The 21022-nt window shown below is 30.5% G+C and overlaps 1 protein-coding gene across 1 annotated transcript; it reads right to left on the reverse strand.

The window, feature by feature from the left end:
- Positions 1–15167: 15167 nt before the first annotated feature.
- On the reverse strand, positions 15168–19245 carry LOC109341682 (glucan endo-1,3-beta-glucosidase 8-like). Its single transcript, XM_019579626.1, has 2 exons — positions 18430–19245; positions 15168–16351 (listed from the first exon to the last, which is right to left on the reverse strand). The coding sequence occupies exons 1-2, from the start codon at positions 18753–18755 to the stop codon at positions 15247–15249; spliced, it is 1431 nt and encodes a 476-aa protein (XP_019435171.1). The 5' UTR covers positions 18756–19245; the 3' UTR covers positions 15168–15246.
- Between the last annotated feature and the right edge of the window lie 1777 nt (positions 19246–21022).

The following is a 21022-nucleotide window of genomic DNA, read 5'->3' on the forward strand; positions in this document are numbered from 1 at the left end:
CCTTCTAGGTGTATTGTAACCACTGATACCTAACATTAAGATTATTGTTTGGGAAGAGTCTAGGCTAGGTGAACCTTGAGTGAAAGTCTCACAAACTTAAAATTGAACAACTTAAAATGATATTTGCATACATACATACATGATTAACATGTTCATGCATTTACACATGATTTTAGTGCATTAAAGTCTTACATATTTCAAATTCATGATTCATGCATATATACATCATGTAGAAGGTTCATCATTCATTAAGGAAACTATTTTCACACAATTAATCGATTAAATATGAATGGGAACCCGTTAATCGGTTAAGTATGGTATTAATCGATTAACTAAGTTATAGTAGCTAAAGGTTTTAATTTATTGGCGTCGTTAATCGATTAAGCCATGCATAAAATACTTTATATAAAAACTGAATTTTTTTCATTTGATCATAGAACCACAAGTCTTGAAAAATTCAGAGTTTTCACTTTCAAAATTCATTTTTGAGTGAAGTTCTTGTTGAATGAAAATTCATTAGTATTCATTGACACTTCAAAGCGAGATAAGAATAGTTTCATTGGAAATTATCAATTTTGCATCAATTGTCAAAACTATTTTTGAAAACCCTATCAAAATCGCACATAATTCTTTGAAGCCTTTTGTGAGATTTCTAGCCAAGTTTTAGTGGTGCTTTGAATTTTTATATTAGCACATTTTAGGTACAATTACAACTTCAAAATTTGTAACGATTTTCTTGAGTTCTCTTGGTGTGTTAGTATCACCGTTTGTTAGAGAATTGAGTTGAGAAATCATAGATGCGGTTAGGTGGTGTGTTCACTAGTACAAGAGTCTTGAAAGTGAGTTATGAGTGGATGGGTCCAGAACTACAGTGGAGTGGAGTATCCATCGGAAGAGGGTTGAGGGTCAAACCATTCAGGGATCTCTAAGTCCAAGAAAGGAGTCTTGTATTGTTGGATGTGTGTTTTGTAAAGCATTTTATTTCCATTGGGGGAGAAAAATCTCTCAAGATCACAATAGGAGGCATGGATGTAGTTTGTAAGTAGACCCGTAAGCAAATCACGATTAAAGATCGTCGTCTCGAATTTTCTCTAACCCTTACTTTTTAATTTCAGTCGATTTATAATTTGCTTAGTTAGATTATTTTGCTTATTGAGTTTAATGCATGCTTCGAATCTGTGATATTACTTAGGCTTAAAATCGATAAGTATTGCATCTGAAATTGATTGAAATTGCACTTAACTTCATGTGGAAGAAAACATATTTTCCAGAAGAACAAGAATCAGGTTAATCGATTAAACATGTAATTAATCAATTAAGTGTTGTTGTCATTAATCGATTAAGGCTCAATATAATCGATTGAACTGATAGTTTTATGAAGATTTCATTAATCGAAAAATCGGCTATAGTAATTTGCTATACATATTCACACCCCTCCCCCCTCTAAGTAACCGTAAGCCATTGTTATCCAACATTGTTTCCTTATAATTTTACCAACCTAAAAAACATAAGAGAACCATTAATATAATTTATGTTGGCATTCTGATTTCCCACTATCTGTGTAATTTATTGCATTAAGTTGTAGACTATATCACCTTATGTGGCTATAATCGTAGCGCATTACCCTGCAATTGTGATATGATTCTGAATCATAATAATGTAGTCGTATTGGTCACATCACATTCATATCAGACTGCATTAGGATGCATCATATTGTATCAAAATTCAAAAACATTTTTTAATCACAAAAAATTACACCATATTGGCTATAATTCGAATCTTTACTAATGCAATCACAATCATAATTTAAAACATTAATGTGATGTTTCACATAATTAGTATTGCATCCAAATATGTGAAGATTAATCGGGGGAAATGCATCCTCCATTGTACTTTTCGATTGTCATGGTTACTTTTTGTTTGTTGTGATTTCTAAAGTAATTAATTATACATTCCTATTCAATGTTAATTTAAATTATGATTACTCTTTGTGTAACATTGTGATTTCCCCTTATCAATAATCAATCTAAAAGTGAATTACTAAATTAATCCTAACAATTAATCTTCAGTGATTAGTGGATCCTTGTTACAATTTTATTTTTTAAAATTATTAATCATGTGAGTTGGTTACTATCATAATATGCAAAGGTTTCTAAAAACAAAATTGTGTTTGGTTTTATTTTTAACTTGAATAAGTGTAAGTGATAAAGATATGTGATTTTTATAGATTGAACTAAAAAGGAATAGAAATATTTTTAAAAATATTTCAAATTATTTAAAGATTGAGGATTGACTACATTTATCTATAAAAAAATTAGCTTTAATTCCTAATCACATAAAGATTTATTTTTAGTTTACAAATTAATAATTATATAAATTATATATTGTTGTTACTAATCTATGATATATTATTTATTATAATATAAAATATGTTTCTCCTTGTAATTGTGGAAGTGCTAGAGTCCATATATCTTATTTTTACTAAAAATATATATTTCAAACCCTTATATCTCCAAGCAAAACCACCACCATCACACTTTGCATCTCAATTTTATAACCCTATCAATTAAAAAAAGGAGATACTAGCTTTCTTTCTCCATTAGCCACTTCACTATTCTTTCATTATTTCCCTTGTCCAATCTCTTGTATTCTTCTTTCTTAAGTATGCCTTCAATTTCATTATTGTACCATTTAGATTATGATTCATAATAAATCTATGCTTCAATCATGAACCCTTTTCAATTTAACATTGGTATGCACAAATATATAGAGAGACTTGCATCCAAATACTTAATCTCATGTCATTGTCCTTAAGTGGGATTATGTGGCTTCTTTCATTTGAAATGGCTACTCACATGCAGAGATGAATAAAAGGAGTAGTATTAATCACTTGTGAGTTCTTCTCCATATTTTGGTTTATTCATTTATTTAGTTTATACTTTCTTATTTTATTTTAATTATTACTATTACTTATTTTGATTTTACTCCTTTAAATAGTTTTAAAATATTACAAAGATTTCTTTTATAGATGAAATTGGTTTTTAGGAAAGTGTAACCTCATTTTGTGTCTCTTTATGCGATATGTTAAATTATTTTGAGTCTTTTGAAATTGATTGTGGTTGATCATTGTTTGAAGAAGTGTTGATGCTTGGGTGAAGTGGACGCTTGCAGCAATGCAAATAATAGTTCAACAATGTTAAAGTTATGAGTTAAAGCAGCTCAAGTGAAGGAGAAGACCAAGTGGTCTTAGATTATTGTTTTAAAGTTCCCCAACTCCCTCAAAGTTGGAGAGTCGGGTTCATGAATTGAGTCTTGCATGCTTAATAGGTAATATGTTATGTTTTTTATAATTGGTTTAATTTTAGTTTCCATCATACAAAGTGTTTGTATATGGTACACATCGTCATGAAAGCATGTTATTGGATAGTATTGAGTGTAATATTGCTTATACTCCAATTGTTAAATGTCTACATGCCAACATGTTTTGTGTTTGATTGTCAAGGTTTATTTTTATTAACATGATGAGAGATAATATGTAGTATGATATGTATAAAAATGATGTGATGTTATAGTGATAATGATATTGATGTGAATTGTTATGTGCTTGTTATTGTAAAATATTGATAATAGTGGGAATGAGAGGATTGCTTTCACGTAATAATTATGGTTGTGAGCAAGTTATGTGATGACGGAAGTTGAGTAAGGAAAAATATAATGGCTTTAGGGAATAAATATCCTTATAGTTGAGTTTCAAATATTTGATTTTTTTTTCTATCTTGTGGTTGTAGCACATCTTTTATAGGCTTTGATGTGAAGGTTCTTTTAGATGCGCAACATAAGAAATTATTGATATATATTCTATAAATGATATAAGTTAAATTCTTGAGGATGTTAATATGTTAGGTTAAGTAGTGCCAAAGTATGATGTGAGGATATAAAAACAAGAGTGTAGTCATGTTTTTGTTGTTTGTTTTTAGGTTGCTGAGTTGAGAATAAAGATAGTGTATGTAAGTTGTGAGCTAAGTTTGAGATGTTATGAATTACCATGAATTGGTCGTGGGTGATCAAATGGGTATGTGTGTAATTTGAAGTTAAAATGTAATATATTGTTTGAATTCAAAGATAGATAGACAAGATCATTGGAGTAAGGAAAATGTAGACCTTTTGAATACCTCGAAGGTGTAGAGTTATTAGGCGGGGCCCAAGGTTATTTTATTTACCTTTCTGACATCATTGTGCTTGTAAGTGGCACTTGCCTCCTAGGCCGTCCTAAAACGGTAATGGTTAAGTTGGGGATTTATACCTCGGGATAGTAATGTTAGGGGTGAGTCCTTGAGACTAAGATGACTAGATAGAGTATGCCTTAAGATGGGTAAAGCATGAATATAATTGATTTAAAAGACTTATCTAGCTAAGTGGAAGTTAGTGTGCATACATCATTACATTGGAAAATGTGGTTTTTGATCGAAAAGATTCAGGATAGAAATATATTGGGAAGTGAATAGGGGCAGTTCTGATGTTTTTGCATCATGATACCTTGAGGGTTAATTGGTTGAAGTAGCTCAGGCCATGATAGCTATTCTTAAACCAATCTAACTATAACACCCCTTTGAGTTGTCTGGATCAGTGTAGAGTGTTCTGGTGTTGTTAGACACACCAGAGAGAACATGTACTCCCGATTGCTTTCCTATGGATGTTGTTGTGAAGGCCCGTATGAATTGCATTGCACGATTTAATGCATATGGATATTCCTCCTCATGTCCAAAGGTGGATACATCATACATCATTTTCACATGGTTGATATTGACTTATTATAATTGTTATATAAGTTTGTGTTGCTTTAATGTTAAAATCTATGTAAATCATTCTACGGTCGTTGTAGTTGGTATCTTACTCTCTCCTCTGTTTTCTTTTGTATGGTATACATTGTTTATGCAAGTTGAGTATATATGCAGTATGGATACCCATTTTGGGAATAGGATGAAAGTCTTGACTGTATTTCAATTAGGAATACAAGTTATGTTGGATTGTGGCTTTGATTAGGATAAGCTCATTTTGACTTGATTATATTGATCGCTCTTTCGTAGTTAATGATATTCTATTATATTTTATATTGATAAAAATAAAAGTTTTATATTTATAATTTTATATTTGTGATTCAGGCGGAGCCTAAGGAAAAACTATTGTATGTTAAAATTCGTGTATTTTTAGCTTTCCTACTTTTAAGTTTTGGGCAGAGCCCAATGAAAGTTTTGTAAATTAAGATTCTTTTAACTTTAGCATTTCTATTTTGTGTATTCTGGACGGAGTCCGGTGACGCCTTTTGCACTATTAAGATTCTCATATTTTGACATTTTCATTTTATATTTCGGGCTGAGCCCGAGAAAGTCTTTGTACATAGGACATGGTCATGATTAAAAAAGAATGTTTGTGTTTAAGCATGTTTGACTACTTTATCAAGTTTTAAGTTAACTTGGATTTTCAAGACCTCTTTTTAATTACAAATTTAGTATAATTACTTTGGGTTACTAAATTGGGGTGTTACATTTTGTTTGGTGTGATTTCTAATTTAATTTGTGTTGACATTGTGATTTCCCACTATGATTGTGATGTATTGCATTAAGTCGTAGACCATATCACTTAATGTGGCTGTAATATTGTATTGTGGCTCATCATCCTACAATTATGATATGACTTCAAATCATAATGATACAGTCATATTAGGCTGCATCATAACCCTGTCGGACTGTATTGCATATCAGATTGTATCAAAATTCAAAAACATTTTTTAATCTCAACAAATTCCTCCATAAATTACTATTTGTTTGTTGTGATTTCAAAAGTAATTAATTGTACATTCCTATGAAATGTTAATTTAAATTATGATTACTTTTTGTTTGTTGTGATTTCTAAATTAATTTATGTTGACATTCTGATTTTAAATTGTAGATGATATCACATGATATGGCCATGGTATTGCATTGTGGCGCATCACCCTGCAATTGGGATATAACTTTAAATCACAACAATATAGTCGTATTGGGCAGCATCATAATTATATCGGACTGCATTAGAGCACATCAAACTTCATCAAAATTTAAAAACATTTTTTAAGCACAAAAAAATTGCAGCATAGTGGTTGTAATTCAAATTGCTACACCCTCAATTGCAACCTGAGCTTAAAAGATTAATGTGATGTTTTACTCCATTAGTATTGGACCCAAATATATGAAGATTAATTGGGGGAATACATCCTCTAATGCGTTTTTCGGTTGTTATAGTTACTTTTTGTTTGTTGTGATTTCTAAAGTAATTAATTATACACTCCTATAAAATGTTAATTTAAATTGTTTTTTTGTCAAAATATATCAAAGATTCTTACATTTCCTACCTCTAATTCTATGCGGAATTGTTGGGACACATCATACACCATTCACCTAAAAACATAAATCTTCTATATTTATCATTAAAAAATACAAAGTAAAGTGGCCATCAAATTTGTTTGTTGGAGACTCGCATCATCAAGATTTTAAATGAAATCTAACTTCATTAAATAATTTATATAATTAAATCGACATCCATCCAATTCTTCAGCATCCTTAAATTTTAAATTTGAAATGTGTGGTTTTAGTCAATCATGGGATAGCTGACTGATCAATAGGTACAAAAGTTATAACTTTTACCACCCTCCCCCACCGCACATGGAATATAAGCATATCTTGCAACATAATGACCTATGCTTATAACAGGTACATCAGCTATTCAACAAGTTGTGTTACTACATATGTCATCAATTGTGTTTGGTCAGGAAAATAATCTATTATTAATTTTTTAACTTAAATATATTTTTTCAATCAATGATAAGCTAGTAATACATCCAGTACACAACTTGTGAGAGTAGATGTGCTCCAGCTGACTAAAGAATCTCAATTATCTGAAAGATGCTTAAATGGAGTCTAATTATTAGTAACTAAATAAAGTAAAAATAAAGGTTCAACGGAAATATGGAATGAGATTGTGTCATCACTTTATCAGGAATAATAAGAGCTAGGAATGTGAAAATCTTCTGCTGCCTTTGGATGATGGAGCAACGTGTACCAGTAGCTTTTTTTGAACCGATATTAAAGGGAATAATGGCAGAGAGATAAATTGATTTTAACCCATATTAGCTTAATCAATTAAACAGACTTTAGCTCTTTCGGGATGCATGGTTACACTTTTAACAAGTCGCTCCTAAAAATTGAACTATTGAACTTATGATCATTTTAGGAATTTAACGAAACCTTACATCAGTAGATCAACGTCTTGTTTATATAAAAGAGACTTTAACATAGTTTTATTGTTTATAATAAATCACATTAGCCTGATGCCCTTATTGACAGATTGGATAGTAGAGTTGGTAGGTGTTGGGGGTGGTTTAAAATTATAATTGAGACTTGAAATCAATCTCTGCCTTTTCATTATCTACCTCCTCAGAATTAAATGGCCCCAGCATAATCTAGAGAGTCACATAAAAGACGGTGGGAGATAAATAAATGACTAAACATTTTTTTTACCGACTTAATAAAAAAGGTCATCCAATATCATTTATTTCTACATGTAGATTTCTTATTCATTTTTCTCTCCGAAATGATTTAACCTCCTTACATTTATATTCTCACATTATATATTTCATTTCCTTATTATAATAATATAATAATATTAAATTCATTATATTATTGCATTTCTTAATAATTTTAAAACAAAAAACATGATGTTGAATCTCTTTATCTATGATTGTTACATTATATATTTTATTTCCTAATTATAATAATATTAAATCTATTATTGAATTTCTTAATAATTTCAAAGCAAATTCAAATTTGAAATTGTCATTTATTTTTCTTATATGTTTGAACAGATAAATACACAAGTAACATATGTGTTTTTAACAATGCAAATGTATAGATAATATGTGTATTTTAACTATGCAAATGCACATGTAATATGTATGCTCTTAGCAATACAAATATACGAGTAGCATGTGTGTTTTTAACCATACGAATGCACGAGTCACATGTGTGTTCTTAAAAATATGAATGAAAGGGTAACATGTGTATTTTTAATCATGTAAATACATGAATAACATATGTATTATTAACCATATAAATGCACATATAATATGTGTTCTTAATCAGACGGCAAAAATTACCGTTCATACTAATACACAGGTAAGTTGCTAAAATTTTTTTATGGATTACTCTTAATTTTTCAAAGTTTTTGTTGGATTTCGATTAATGTCAATAAAGTCAGAAATTGCATTTAAGGGTGGCAAAGTTCATCTTCCCATACTTATATGGGATGTGTCTATTTATCTATCTCTTGACTCGAAATGGGAGCATGTTTGAAAAAGGATCTTAGAGTGTTTAGGGTTGGGCTAGGAGGGTCTCTTAACGCCTTCTTTTTTCTTCTCATCGGAGTTATTCCACAAAGATTTGCCATGGTAAGGAAGAAGAGAGAACAAGCACACTTGGAGAGCGCAATACAACGGATAGTTGTATGCTGCGTTCGGGAAAGATGAATCGCTCCCGAAAAGGAATCTATTGATTCTCTCAACCTAAAATTGAGACATTAATTAGTATTGAGTTTATTCAAGTATAAAATCTCATATTGAATACGAGGGAATGAATGAAAAACTTTAGATTTTATAAATAATAGAAAAGGTCTATGAAATCATAGCTTTATAATTTTAGTTCAAGATGTAATGTTTCACTTGTGCCTCTCCATTATTCTCATACCTTGTAATAACGGGACTCCTCAATGGTTCGAGGCTTCGCGATCACGGTCAGGTCCAACAACCAGTATCAGAGCCAATGGTTCAGTTGAGACATGATGGATTTAAGGGGAATGAATCGATAAGTATGTGATAACCACACTTGATGTGAAGATTGTTGGATTTATTCAAGTGTAAAATCATCTATTAGATGTGAGGGAATGACTAAAAGACTTTATAAGTCAAACCAGTCGATGAAACCATATATAAAGATTTTGGTTCAAGACATAATATCTTACTTATGATTCTCCATTATTTTCATGTCATGTAAAAATGCATATAAGACTCGTTGATTGCGGTTTGATCCAACAATACATAATCAATATATTATTTATTATTTATTATTTATTATTTATTTATATTAATTAAATATAAATGATAAGTGATAGAGTAATGTAACAATGTTCAGCTTTTCTACTAAATGACTCATAATGGCTCAATTTTATTATTTTAATTTTAATAGTCAAATTTGTCTTTCACAGTTTCACGTGATGCTTTTCGTACCTATACATATAACATTTAAACATGCGTTCCCGCGTGTGTAAAATCGTTGATACGAAAGGTGCGCTGCTTTACTAATTCGTCTATACAAAATACAGGGAGTCAGATATGCATTCAAGAATGTGAAGTTAGTCCATTTCAAATATAACGGCAAACAATGAATGAGGCTGTAAAACCAGGGTGCAGAGATTACCTAAACTTCAAAATATAGGCATATAAGTATTGGGGAGAGATGTTCCCATATCATATCATATGAGATGGGAGGGTGAAGACTAGCTAATATAATAGTATCTTGAATCAAAGTCTTAAGATTTTTTCACTTATAAATTATTTCACTCATTTTATTTTCTTTAACTTGATATTTCACACTTAAATATATTCAATAATTTTTTTTTACTTATTACTCTTTTTTTAAATAAAAAATTATCAGTATAGGATGAAAGCAATTCTCCACTAACTTTATTTACTTTTTTAATTTAAAGTTAAGATGTTAACTTAACTGGTTGAAATTTTCCACCTGTATGCATTAAGTCCTAGTCCTACTTAGAGAGTGGTATCAAACTATGACTTGTTACTTGTATGGTTCTTAGTTTATTTATTTTTAATTGAAAATATAAAATATATTTCCATTATTCATTTTCCCCTTTTTATTTGAATTACTTTCATTCCTTCTAGCCTTTTTCCTCATACTTTCCATCCTAGTTGTTTAACTAGCATTGGATTGTCCGGTCTAACTAGGAAACAAACTCTTGATCAATTTGAGTCATTTTTCTGATAAGTTATGCACTAAAATTGGTATGAAATAGTTCAACTCAGTCAATTTAAATATAAAACCAATGACTAATTGATTAGACCGGTTCAATTCAGTCAATTCAATCAATTTTAAAAATGTTAAAATGACATTATTTTGAGAGGGAGAAAATCAGTTCTCTCAATTTATTTATAGTTATATTTATCAAGTTTATAATTATAATAGTTGTTTGTTAGCTTATGTTGGAATAAAATGGTTATCATTTAATTAAGTTAAACAATTATTTGTATGTGTTTGTTGCATATAGTTTTTATTTATAATGGTTGTTTTTAATTTACTTCTGAGATTTTGTTAAATTAAAATATCTTGTGTTGGTTGTTTAATCATATAGTTTTATAATAATAAATTTTTATATTAGGAATAAAAAATTATTAAATATATCATAAATTTATTAGATTTAACATGGACTGAGTCAATTGATTCAACGAATAATTTATTGAGTTAGTACCTTAATTAAGTCAATAATTGGTTGTATTTCAATAACACCCTTTCTATTAAGCTTCATGGAGGTGAACTACCCATTATTTTATCTTATATTTTAACTCACTAAATAATCTATATGAATTTTATCAACGAGGTGTAAAAATTTGATTCCTAAGAGTAACAGTTAGTACTTAGTAGGAAGATAGTCATATATTTTGAAAGAGATTAATTCTTTACTCATAGATGATACTACGAAAAAATGTATGTTGATTTTGCTCCCCTTATCCTTCAACTAGGATTATGGCGTATTTAATGGTCATTCATGTTTCTTTCCTGTATTTTTTTGGTACTAGTTTCTTTCCTATATTTGCTTAACGTTTTACTGATTCAACTTTTTTTGTTAGCTGGTGTAGAAGCTACATTTTGTTTTGTCTTAGTAACATATTTTTGCTTGTCTTTGGAAAGCGTGTCTCCCTGTGTGGATAAATGCTTTCTCATTGGAGATATGAGCTGTAGGCCAATCTTAGTCGGCGAGGCTAGCCCTCCACCACATTCTGTGAAGTTGTACTAAATTTTAGAATTCAAAAATGAAATGTATTTAGTACATAAATTTGTTAAATGAAGTACTCCTATTTTCTCATTGGTATCAAAACCATACAGTACCAACCATCTCAACTACAAATTCAATTAGCGGAAATGACACATTAATTATATCACTTATATAATCATATCAATTAAAATCAGTTATATAAGTTAGTTTTTACTTAAATTATATTAGTCATAATGACCAATTTTTATTTAAAATAAAAAGTTTATATGAAATTAAATTAATTTTTAACCAAAATATTATTGGGAATCAAACATAATTATTACCTTTGTTTTTACTTTTAAAATAAGTTATCACTAAATCACACATGTTGTTTTAACAAATATTTCAATAAAAGTTTATATTCTTTAATATTAGAAAAATATGTACACTATTTTACATTGATAGTCACTACATAATTCACCATTCTTTTAGATTACTTTCCTTGAAAAGTCAATCATAATTAAATCTTACACTAAAAGCGCATAGATATTACACTTATTATATATAAGGGATTACAACAGTTAGGGATTACAACAGTTCTCATATAAAAAAATGGTAACAACAGTAATAAGTCACATGATAGTCATTTGCAAGTATTTTTTAATCTTGACTGTTCAACTAAGATCTAGGGGTGTAAAAATTCAGTTCGGTTCAGTTTTTGGTGCCTTTTAGTGACCGAACGGATCAAAAACATATAGTACGGTTCTACTCAATTAACCGCAAATTTAACTATAAGAACCAAACCGAACCGCTCTTGAATGGTTCGGTTCAACTGTTTTTCCATTTATTTTTTTATAAAAAATCTTGCTATCAATTGAAAATTCAAAATGTATTACAAGATATATTATTTATCTATAAAAAGATAAACATTACTACTATTATTATAAAAAATTATGAATCATATATAACAATACAATTCATGAATAGTAACATATATATCAATTAGTAAAATATATGATAGTTACATTTATAGCCTTACATTTCATAATTAGTAACACATGTAACAATATATGATCTATGTTAGTTTCAAACTCAATATCACATAAGTTGGAAAATATGTTTCAAATCGTAAGACACTAGGAAACAATTTAGTAATTAATAACATATATAATATTAACTTAATAACAATTTAATAACATATATAACACTACAAATTTAAGCTAGAAAATTGGTTGAAGAATTTAAACAATAATAAAACATTATTCCTTAATCCCTAGTATATATTTATTTAACATGCGGTTCGGTTCGGTTCCAACGGTTCCTAAATTTCTAAAACCATAAACCCAACCGAACATAAACGGTTCCTTAAAAAAATAACCGAACTGAACCGCGAAACCGAACCGAACCACATTTTGCAGTTTGATTCAGTTCGGTTCCATCAATTTCGCGGTTTAAACCGGAACCGCTTACACCTCTACTAAGATCTAATACTATATATTAATTGTTCTTATTTCTCACAATAATGCACTCTTTTTCACGTGAATCGCTCCTTATGTATTCACTAATTGAATACAATGACTTCACTAACATACAATTAAATTAGTGAACTACGAATTGAATAAGATGACTAGTTAATAAATCGACAACTTCCAAAAAATAATTGAATTTTCCCAAAGTGAAATCAGATCACCTCATCACAGGTCCCATGAACATTGGCTAGAAGGGTGTAAGATGTGGCTGTTGGACGTTTCAATCACGTTTGGATACCGACATACTTTGAAAATAATTGATATCTTGTTTGTTTCTGATTCAAATTATTTATCTACTGTGGAAATAAATTTATCTTCGTCTAGGTGAATAAGACTGCCTACATGCACAATAAAATTGATTTAGTGAAAAATAAAACTTCTAGTTTTATGGTGTAAAGGAATTAATTTACGTAAGAATTTATAAATATTAGTGTATATCCATAATTATATTCTACAACTAATTCAAGTGTGTTGGTTCAGCGGAAATGATCATTGTGTAGTATTGACCACAAACAATCAAATAAAGGCATAAGAATAAATAGAGGAGAAGATACAAAAGAATTTGTTAACGGGGTTCAGGCAATTGTGCTTCCGTCACTACGAGCGTTGAACGGCTACCAAGATATTATTAGAGAATAAGGATTACAAACTTTAGCACACTCATGGGCCTACCTGCCCATGGGGTGTTCCTGTTTGGTACTTATATCTGGTGCACATTATAAAAACGGACTTGAGTCCAATATATAACATTGGTTATTCTACTATATTCCATTAGACATTGTGTGAATAACACAATAACATATTTCAAGCATCCCAACAATCTCCACCTTAATTGAAATAGGCGAAAATCTCGCTCCTTAAGAAATCTACACAAGAATCTTCACATTAGCGAATATATGACTCCACCTTATTCAATGTCCAATTCTCTTTAACTGCTACCCTACAGCATAGACCTTCTGAGTATCCTTGACGATGTTATCAAAAGTCTAGCTCTCCAAACTTGTAGTGCAGCTTCCCGTACCGCCATCAAATAGAACACGCAGCCTGGGTTAAGTCATTATCTGATGTCTGGGTTAAGAGTCATCTGTCAATTGGCTCTAATACCAATTGTTAGGGCAGCAGAAGTGATCGTTGCTCAGTGTTAGCCACAAACAATCAAATAAAGTGCATAGAATAAATGGAAGAGAAGAAACAATAGAATTTGTTAACGGGGTTCGGCCAATCGTGCATACGTCCCCGGGAGCATTGAGCTACTACCAAGATATTATTAGAGAATAAAGATTACAAATCATAGCACACACATGGGCCTACCTGCCATGGGGTGTTTCTATTAGATGTTTATATCTGGTGCATATTATAATAAGGGACTTGAGTCCAATATATAACATTAGTTACTCTACTTTATTCTAATACTAGACAATGTGGGACTAACACAATAACATATTTCAAGCATCCCAACAATCTCCACCTTGATTAATAAACGAATATCTGACTCCTTGGGAAATCTACACAAGAATCTCTACCTTAGCAAATATATGACTACACAAGTATCAAAGCAAATGCTCATGTCACACCCTACATCAAAGTCAGTCATCACCCTTGTGCATTTGTGGATCTGCTAACAATTAATATCTTTCACATGATGTCTCACACACGCCATTACGATATTCTCTTTCCTCCACCTTGATCCTAACCCATTACATGAACTTACGGGGTTCTAGATCAACACATACATCGCCCACACCACAGTTCCTCAAGTTTCCTTCTCCTTCAACTCATCTATTTTATCTTTGTCATTACCTTTGACGCAGATTGTCTAGCCATCATGCATTCGCCCGCTTTAGCCATTATCTGATGTTTGGGTTAAGAGTCATTTGCCAATTGGCTCTAATACCAATTGTTTGTGCACTAGAAATGATCGTTGCTTAGCATTGGCCACAGACAATCAAATAAAGTGCATAGAATAAATGAAAGAGAAGAAAAAGATAATTTGTTAACGGGGTTCGGCCAATCATGCATACGTCCTCGGAAGCGTTGAACGGCTACCAAGATATTATAAGAGAATAATGATTACACACCCTAGCACACTCATGCGCCTACCTCCCCATGAGATGTTTCTATTGGGGGATTATAGCTGGTGCACATTATAACTGTATCATTTCTCTTTAAACTAACTTTTGAATGTCATATCTACACAACGTGAAAAAAATATACATAATCAATACATTATTCACTATTCATTTATATTATTTCTTTAAATAATCAATAATGATTAGAAATGAACCGTTAACATGAATGGACTAAAAACCCTACACTGTTAGTGGATTCACTTTTTCTCCTTTTGAAATATCATTTCAAAACAAATCAATTCTTTCATAATCAACTAGATCAACATTACATTTTTTTTAACTCAACTCTACTAAAATTTACCCCCAATACTTCTAATATTAGTCAAGTATACTAATCAGTAAAGTAACCCAAACAAAAAATACGTGAAATAAAAAATATAAAAAAAAATACTGAATCAGTATAGTTCTTCATTAAATGAATCTGCAAGCGAAATATTATCCATAATATCTAGAAGAAATGATGAAACCATAGCTAAAAAAATACCATCTTTAATGCATGTACAACAAAAATTCTAAAATAGCATAACCATGGATAGAGTAATAACTAAGAAGACTACAAATGAAGGCATCAAAGAAAAAGATAAAGAAGGAACCATCTGAATAGGAAAATTGCAAGTTGGTGTTGAAATATTCTGCTCACTAAGCTTGGCTAAACCTTCAAAATTGCATGCAGAAGGATTCTGATTTTGCACCTGAAAATACATGTTAAATGCATATGAAGCTTTTCCATTAGCATCAAGGTTATTGCAAGAACATCCATCCCCAAGTGTAGTGCAATCTCCAAAGGTGCAAGCATAGTTAATATTATCAGGGAGTTTGGAGAGATCCTTGGCATCTGGATTAAACATGCACCACTTTGAAGGAAGATATTTCACATTTTGCGCGCCGTTAAGCAGTTTGTCCTGACCCTTACCAGAAAGATCCATCAGAAACTTAGGCTGCCCATCATATCTGAAGATTCCCCAGTGACGCTCGAAGTTCCCTGGCGCAATGCTCTTAGCATCCTCGTCAATAAGTGCAAACAGATAAACCTCAATGAACCCGGGTCGGAGTGGTGTTCCTTGATTTGCTGCAAGCCTTGGCAGAAGGCCCTTATAAAACCTTAAAGCATTGCCATCATTGGCATTCTTGTCCCCGTCTGTTGGCCATCCTACTTCTCCTACCAAAATGGGCAAGTCACCGTATCCTGCTGCTTTGAGCGCAGAAACCAAGGTATCAAAGTTTGCATCGAAGACATTGGTGTAAGAAATCCCCTTATCAATTATGGGAGTGTTGACCCCATCAAAGAAGGCATAGTTAAAAGGAAAATCATCATTCCCATAAAGACTTAAGAAGGGGTAAATGTTTACAGTGAATGGTGCACCATTCTTGCTCAAAAATTGTACCATCTCGGTCATGAGAGCACTGATATCAGGCCTAAATGTTCCTGCAGATGGAACATTATTATCAGCAGGAGACTGATATACATCAGCATTTAAGGGTACTGTAGCCTTTATAGAATCTCCGACACCAGCTTCATTTAGGGCATTTTGGATGTTCTGTAGTGCAGGTAGGGTGATATTCAAGAATGAATTATTGTAGGATTTCAAAAATGGCTCATTTCCAACAGCTACGTATCTGTGAAAGAACATAGATAGAATGCATTTGTTACATACAAATTTAGGGAAAAAAGACAGTCTTCATTGAATTTTTTTTCCTCACTGAACACGAAATTAAACCAAAAACATCAAAGGCAATAAAAGATAGTTCTTCAGGTTCAAAATCAAAGTTAGGAAAAAAAGTTTCCATCACATGACAATAGTAATGCTCCCTAATAAATAAAAGAAATTATATATCAATGTAGAATTTCACAGCAACAAGATTTTGAGTTCGATCACTCCAATGACAAAAACAGACTTTAACAAGAATGCAAAGAAGTTATTACTGAGAGCCCAAACCAAACATCGTTCCCCAAGATATTTCAAAAGTTTTGCTTCAAATTGACGAAACAATGTATTGCAAGAGAAGTTGATACAATCATAATAAGAAAATATTATATCTAAAACCAGTGAAGCTTAAGTTGTCCGCTTGTAGCGTTCAACAAGCAGTCTTTTAATCTTAAATGTCCAACAAATCCAAATGAAACTTTGAAAGACCATAATTATAACTAATAGTTTCTCTACAAGAACAAATTAAACTTCCAACTCTTTTAAAATTGTTCAAATTCTCATTAACTAATACAGAAGGTCCAAACTGATGAACATACAGCCACAAAACCAAAAAACATGTCATACAAGTTCTAATTGTTCTGTTTACTAGTCCTTTATACACACTAGCTTGTTTTCATAAGCCATAAATATCCCCCATCCTTTAAATAAATGAGTAAATTAAATGATATTTGAACGTCAAAATATCCTCATAGTATAAATTACTTGGAAAAATCAGTACCAAACATAGAAAGTGAGTTAGGATGGGTAGTAAAAGTGTCCAAGTCACATTTTGGATTTTTGTTACAGGCATATATCATTTTCTCTTCAACCAAGTGTTATATAGCAATAACCTTCTACAACGGCAAAATGATTCTTAGGACAAATGTCCTTCGCCTTAGCCACATAATGATATTACAGGATTAAAGGAAGAACCAATACCAAATAAAAGAATCTAATTCTGGGGTATTGCCCCGAATACATAGAGAGCATCCTTGATAAAAGAGACAACTTTTAGGTTCACCTTTGAAATATTCCATTCCTTGCACACTTTTCCTTGTGCCTAAAGTCCTAAACTAACATCATAATAATATTAATAATCGTAATAATAATTACTATGTCACTGAATTTTCCGTCCCCTCATGTCAACAAAAATACAGGGACCTCTAGATTTTCGTAATAGTTATTTAAAGACTAAAAAAGGACACCTAACTAATATTTCTTCACATATTTTACACTGTATAAAGTACTTTTTTGGGTTCAATAACTGGGCGGTTCAACATGTTAAACTATGGACCATGTTGTTGGTTTTATTGTTTTTTATTATATTCATTATTGTATTTTCTGATTAAAATTTAGTTCAGCAATTAATTTTTTAATCAATTATTTCAGATCATGGGGTTTTCCATAAGAAAAAGCATAAAAGTCCAAAATGGAAAAAATTCAATGCAAGGATTCAAAGTAAAATCTAAATAAAAAACCATACAATGAATGAAGTACTAGGCATCAAATAAGCTCTACAATCTATTTGAAAAACAAGCTAACAATCTCTCTGCTACCAGATAACATTAAAAGTTTAAGAAAGAAAAAAGTACAAAAAGAAAGGAACCCATTTGCACATGAAAACAGATTCAAATAAAACATGGGTCTTACTAATGAGTGTCATATTCAACATAAGACCTTTTTTATTAAAAAATCTCATGGTTTAATATATTAAAATATAAACATATTAATTTTTAATTCTTTTTTACTAGTACTACTTAGCAATTTCCATAAGAATAAAATTGGTATCCCCTCACGGAAGTAATCCTTTTGGAATGATGTATGGCTGTCCCTCCAACGACTTTCGCTCCCAGGAATCGAAACTAACTTCTGATCCATCTAGGATCTAGTGGGCCTTACATTAATGGACCAACACATTAACTGTAATTTCCATAAATATTAATAACAATTCAAGCAGATACTAGTCATTGATAATGAAAAACAAACACAAATTTGTGCAAAACTTACTTGATGTTAACTCCTCCATTGAAATGATAACGAGTTATATTCTTCTTAACCCATTCTTTGGCACGATCATAGCTATTCATATCATCAAGTCCATTATTAGGGATAGCAACCATAACTTCAATTCCAGTCCCAGCAAGAGCGCTCATTGTAGTTTCATCTGCATCAAAAAGCTTCACTTTTTGAATCCCATTATTCTTCAATATCTGAACCACTGTTTCAGGTGGTAACTTATGTGTTGCTTGTGTACCCCAATTCACACCTAACCCTGTAACTGAGACAAAACCCATGAACACCATAACCCATCTTAAAAACCACATCTTTTCCATTACCCACAGGAAGAAAATTAAAAATGCTTCCTTTTTTTAATTTGGGAAATGGGTAAGTGAAGAAGGAATGTGTAAAGTGAATTATGGGGTGGGAGAAACAAATTTGGTTTTATAAAGAGAAGAAAAAACGGTTTATGAAAGTGGGTTCGAGGAATCAGCGAAAATATAGAGACGCGTTTTCACCCCCACGAAACCACGATCAGTGAAATGGTTATAAGGGAAAAAACAAAGGGAAAAAGTAAAAAACAGAAAATAATAGTAATAAGAGAGATTGAACAATATTTGTAAAAAAAGGGTTTTTTTTCCTTGGTCTTCTTTTGGTTAATAGGTTGTTTTTGTTCTACAGAAATGGAGAGGCCAAAGGGTATGAAAATGTGATGTTTCTAAAAACCAGAGTAACAAAAAAAACAAGTTTACTTCTTTTTTCTGTTGTTTGTTTTTGTGTGGAACAGAGAAGGGGAAAGGTTTATGGGAGTGGAGGGAGAAGGAGAAGGAGAAGAAGAAATATGAATGAATAAATAAGAAATTGTGGAACTTGTGAAAGGAAAGTGAAGACAACGCGGAATCTAGAGAAATGGCCCACAATTTTTATTTTTATTTTTCAATATTCATGTTATGTGAGGAATAATGGCAAATTTAATGCACCAAATATTACATTTTTTATATACATTTTAAATTAATTACCAAACTAGTATAGTTTTTAGAGAGTTGATAATGCGGGTGACGATTTTAATAAAACTCGGTCATATTTTAATAAAACTCGTCAACATTTGTTTCCTCACATTGTTTCATTTGTTGGTTGAGAGATTAAAAAACTATTTTTTGTTTCAACTTATACCTTAAAAAAATTTCTTCATTCTATTTATAATATTATATTATTACAATAACAAATTTTAAGTTTTAGTGAATTTATATAAATTATTTATCTTTTTCAAACTTACCCAAATCACCCCTAACTATATACATACGTTACAGTGGCACAAGTTACCCTCGTAGAAGAGGTCATTATAATTTCTTAAACAAAAAATAAAATGGTAATGAATGCAATTAAGTCAAACAAAATATGGTACATTGTGAAGACAAATCCAAATAGTATAAAAGTCAATGTCTATTCATTATGTTTTGCTTGTAATGAATAAACATTACAATGATCTCTTTTTATACTAAAATAATGAATAAACATTGATTTTTATATTATTTAAACTTGTCTTTACAATGTACCATATTTTGTTTGACTTAATTACATTCATCACCATTTTATTTTTTGTTTAAAAAATTACAATGATCTCTTCTACGAAGGTAACCTGTGCCAGTGTAACGTATGTATATAACTAGGGTGATTTATTTAGATTTGAAAAAAGATAAATAATTTATATAATTTCACTAAAACTCAAAATTTGTTATTATAATAATATAATATTATACATAGAACAAAGAAGAAATTTTAAGGTATACATTTGAGTTGAAACAAAAAATATTTTTTTAATCTTTCAACCAACAAATGAAACAATGTGAGGAAACAAATGATACGATGAAAATCGGCAATGGAAATGACAACTTTAATAATAAATAAATATAACCTAAAGTTGGCACTATAGTTGACAAGTTATGTTTGGGGGAGAGAGAAAAAAATATGAAATTCGGTAATCTCATTGTCGAGTTCTATTAAAATCGTCACCTGCATTGTCAATTCCCTAAAAACTATACTAGTTTGATAATTAATTTAAAAGGTGCACCAAAACTGTAATATTTCAGTCAAGGTGCACAAATGAGGTAAATTTGTCGAGGAATATTAATTATATAATTATTTTGGTTTTATAGATAGTATAGATATAGATGTATAAAAATAATTATTATTGAAATAATAAGACATGTATTTTTCTTTATATAACTATTAAATAAGGAAGTAATCTAACTTCCTTCAAGAATTATTACATTGATTCTTATATTTTTATAACATTTTTATATTATTTTTTATAAATACTATTTTAGAGTTTAATATATATATATATATATATATATATATAGGACATCTGTTTACATCTAAGTTAAGTTACAATAGTTATACTCATTATCAGTCATTCATTTTCTTAAATCTAATAGATCAAATGAGTGCGTGCAATAAATGACAAGAGAGAGAAATAGAAATTTTAAATGACTTATTGTACTCACTCGTTTGTTCCGTTGAATTTAAGAAAATGACATAGATTGAGTATAACTAGTGTAACTTAACTTGATATGTTTAATTCTAACATTATATATATATA

The sequence above is a fragment of the Lupinus angustifolius genome, unplaced genomic scaffold, assembly GCF_001865875.1.
Source record: "Lupinus angustifolius cultivar Tanjil unplaced genomic scaffold, LupAngTanjil_v1.0 Scaffold_574, whole genome shotgun sequence".
Lineage (NCBI taxonomy): Eukaryota > Viridiplantae > Streptophyta > Magnoliopsida > Fabales > Fabaceae > Lupinus > Lupinus angustifolius.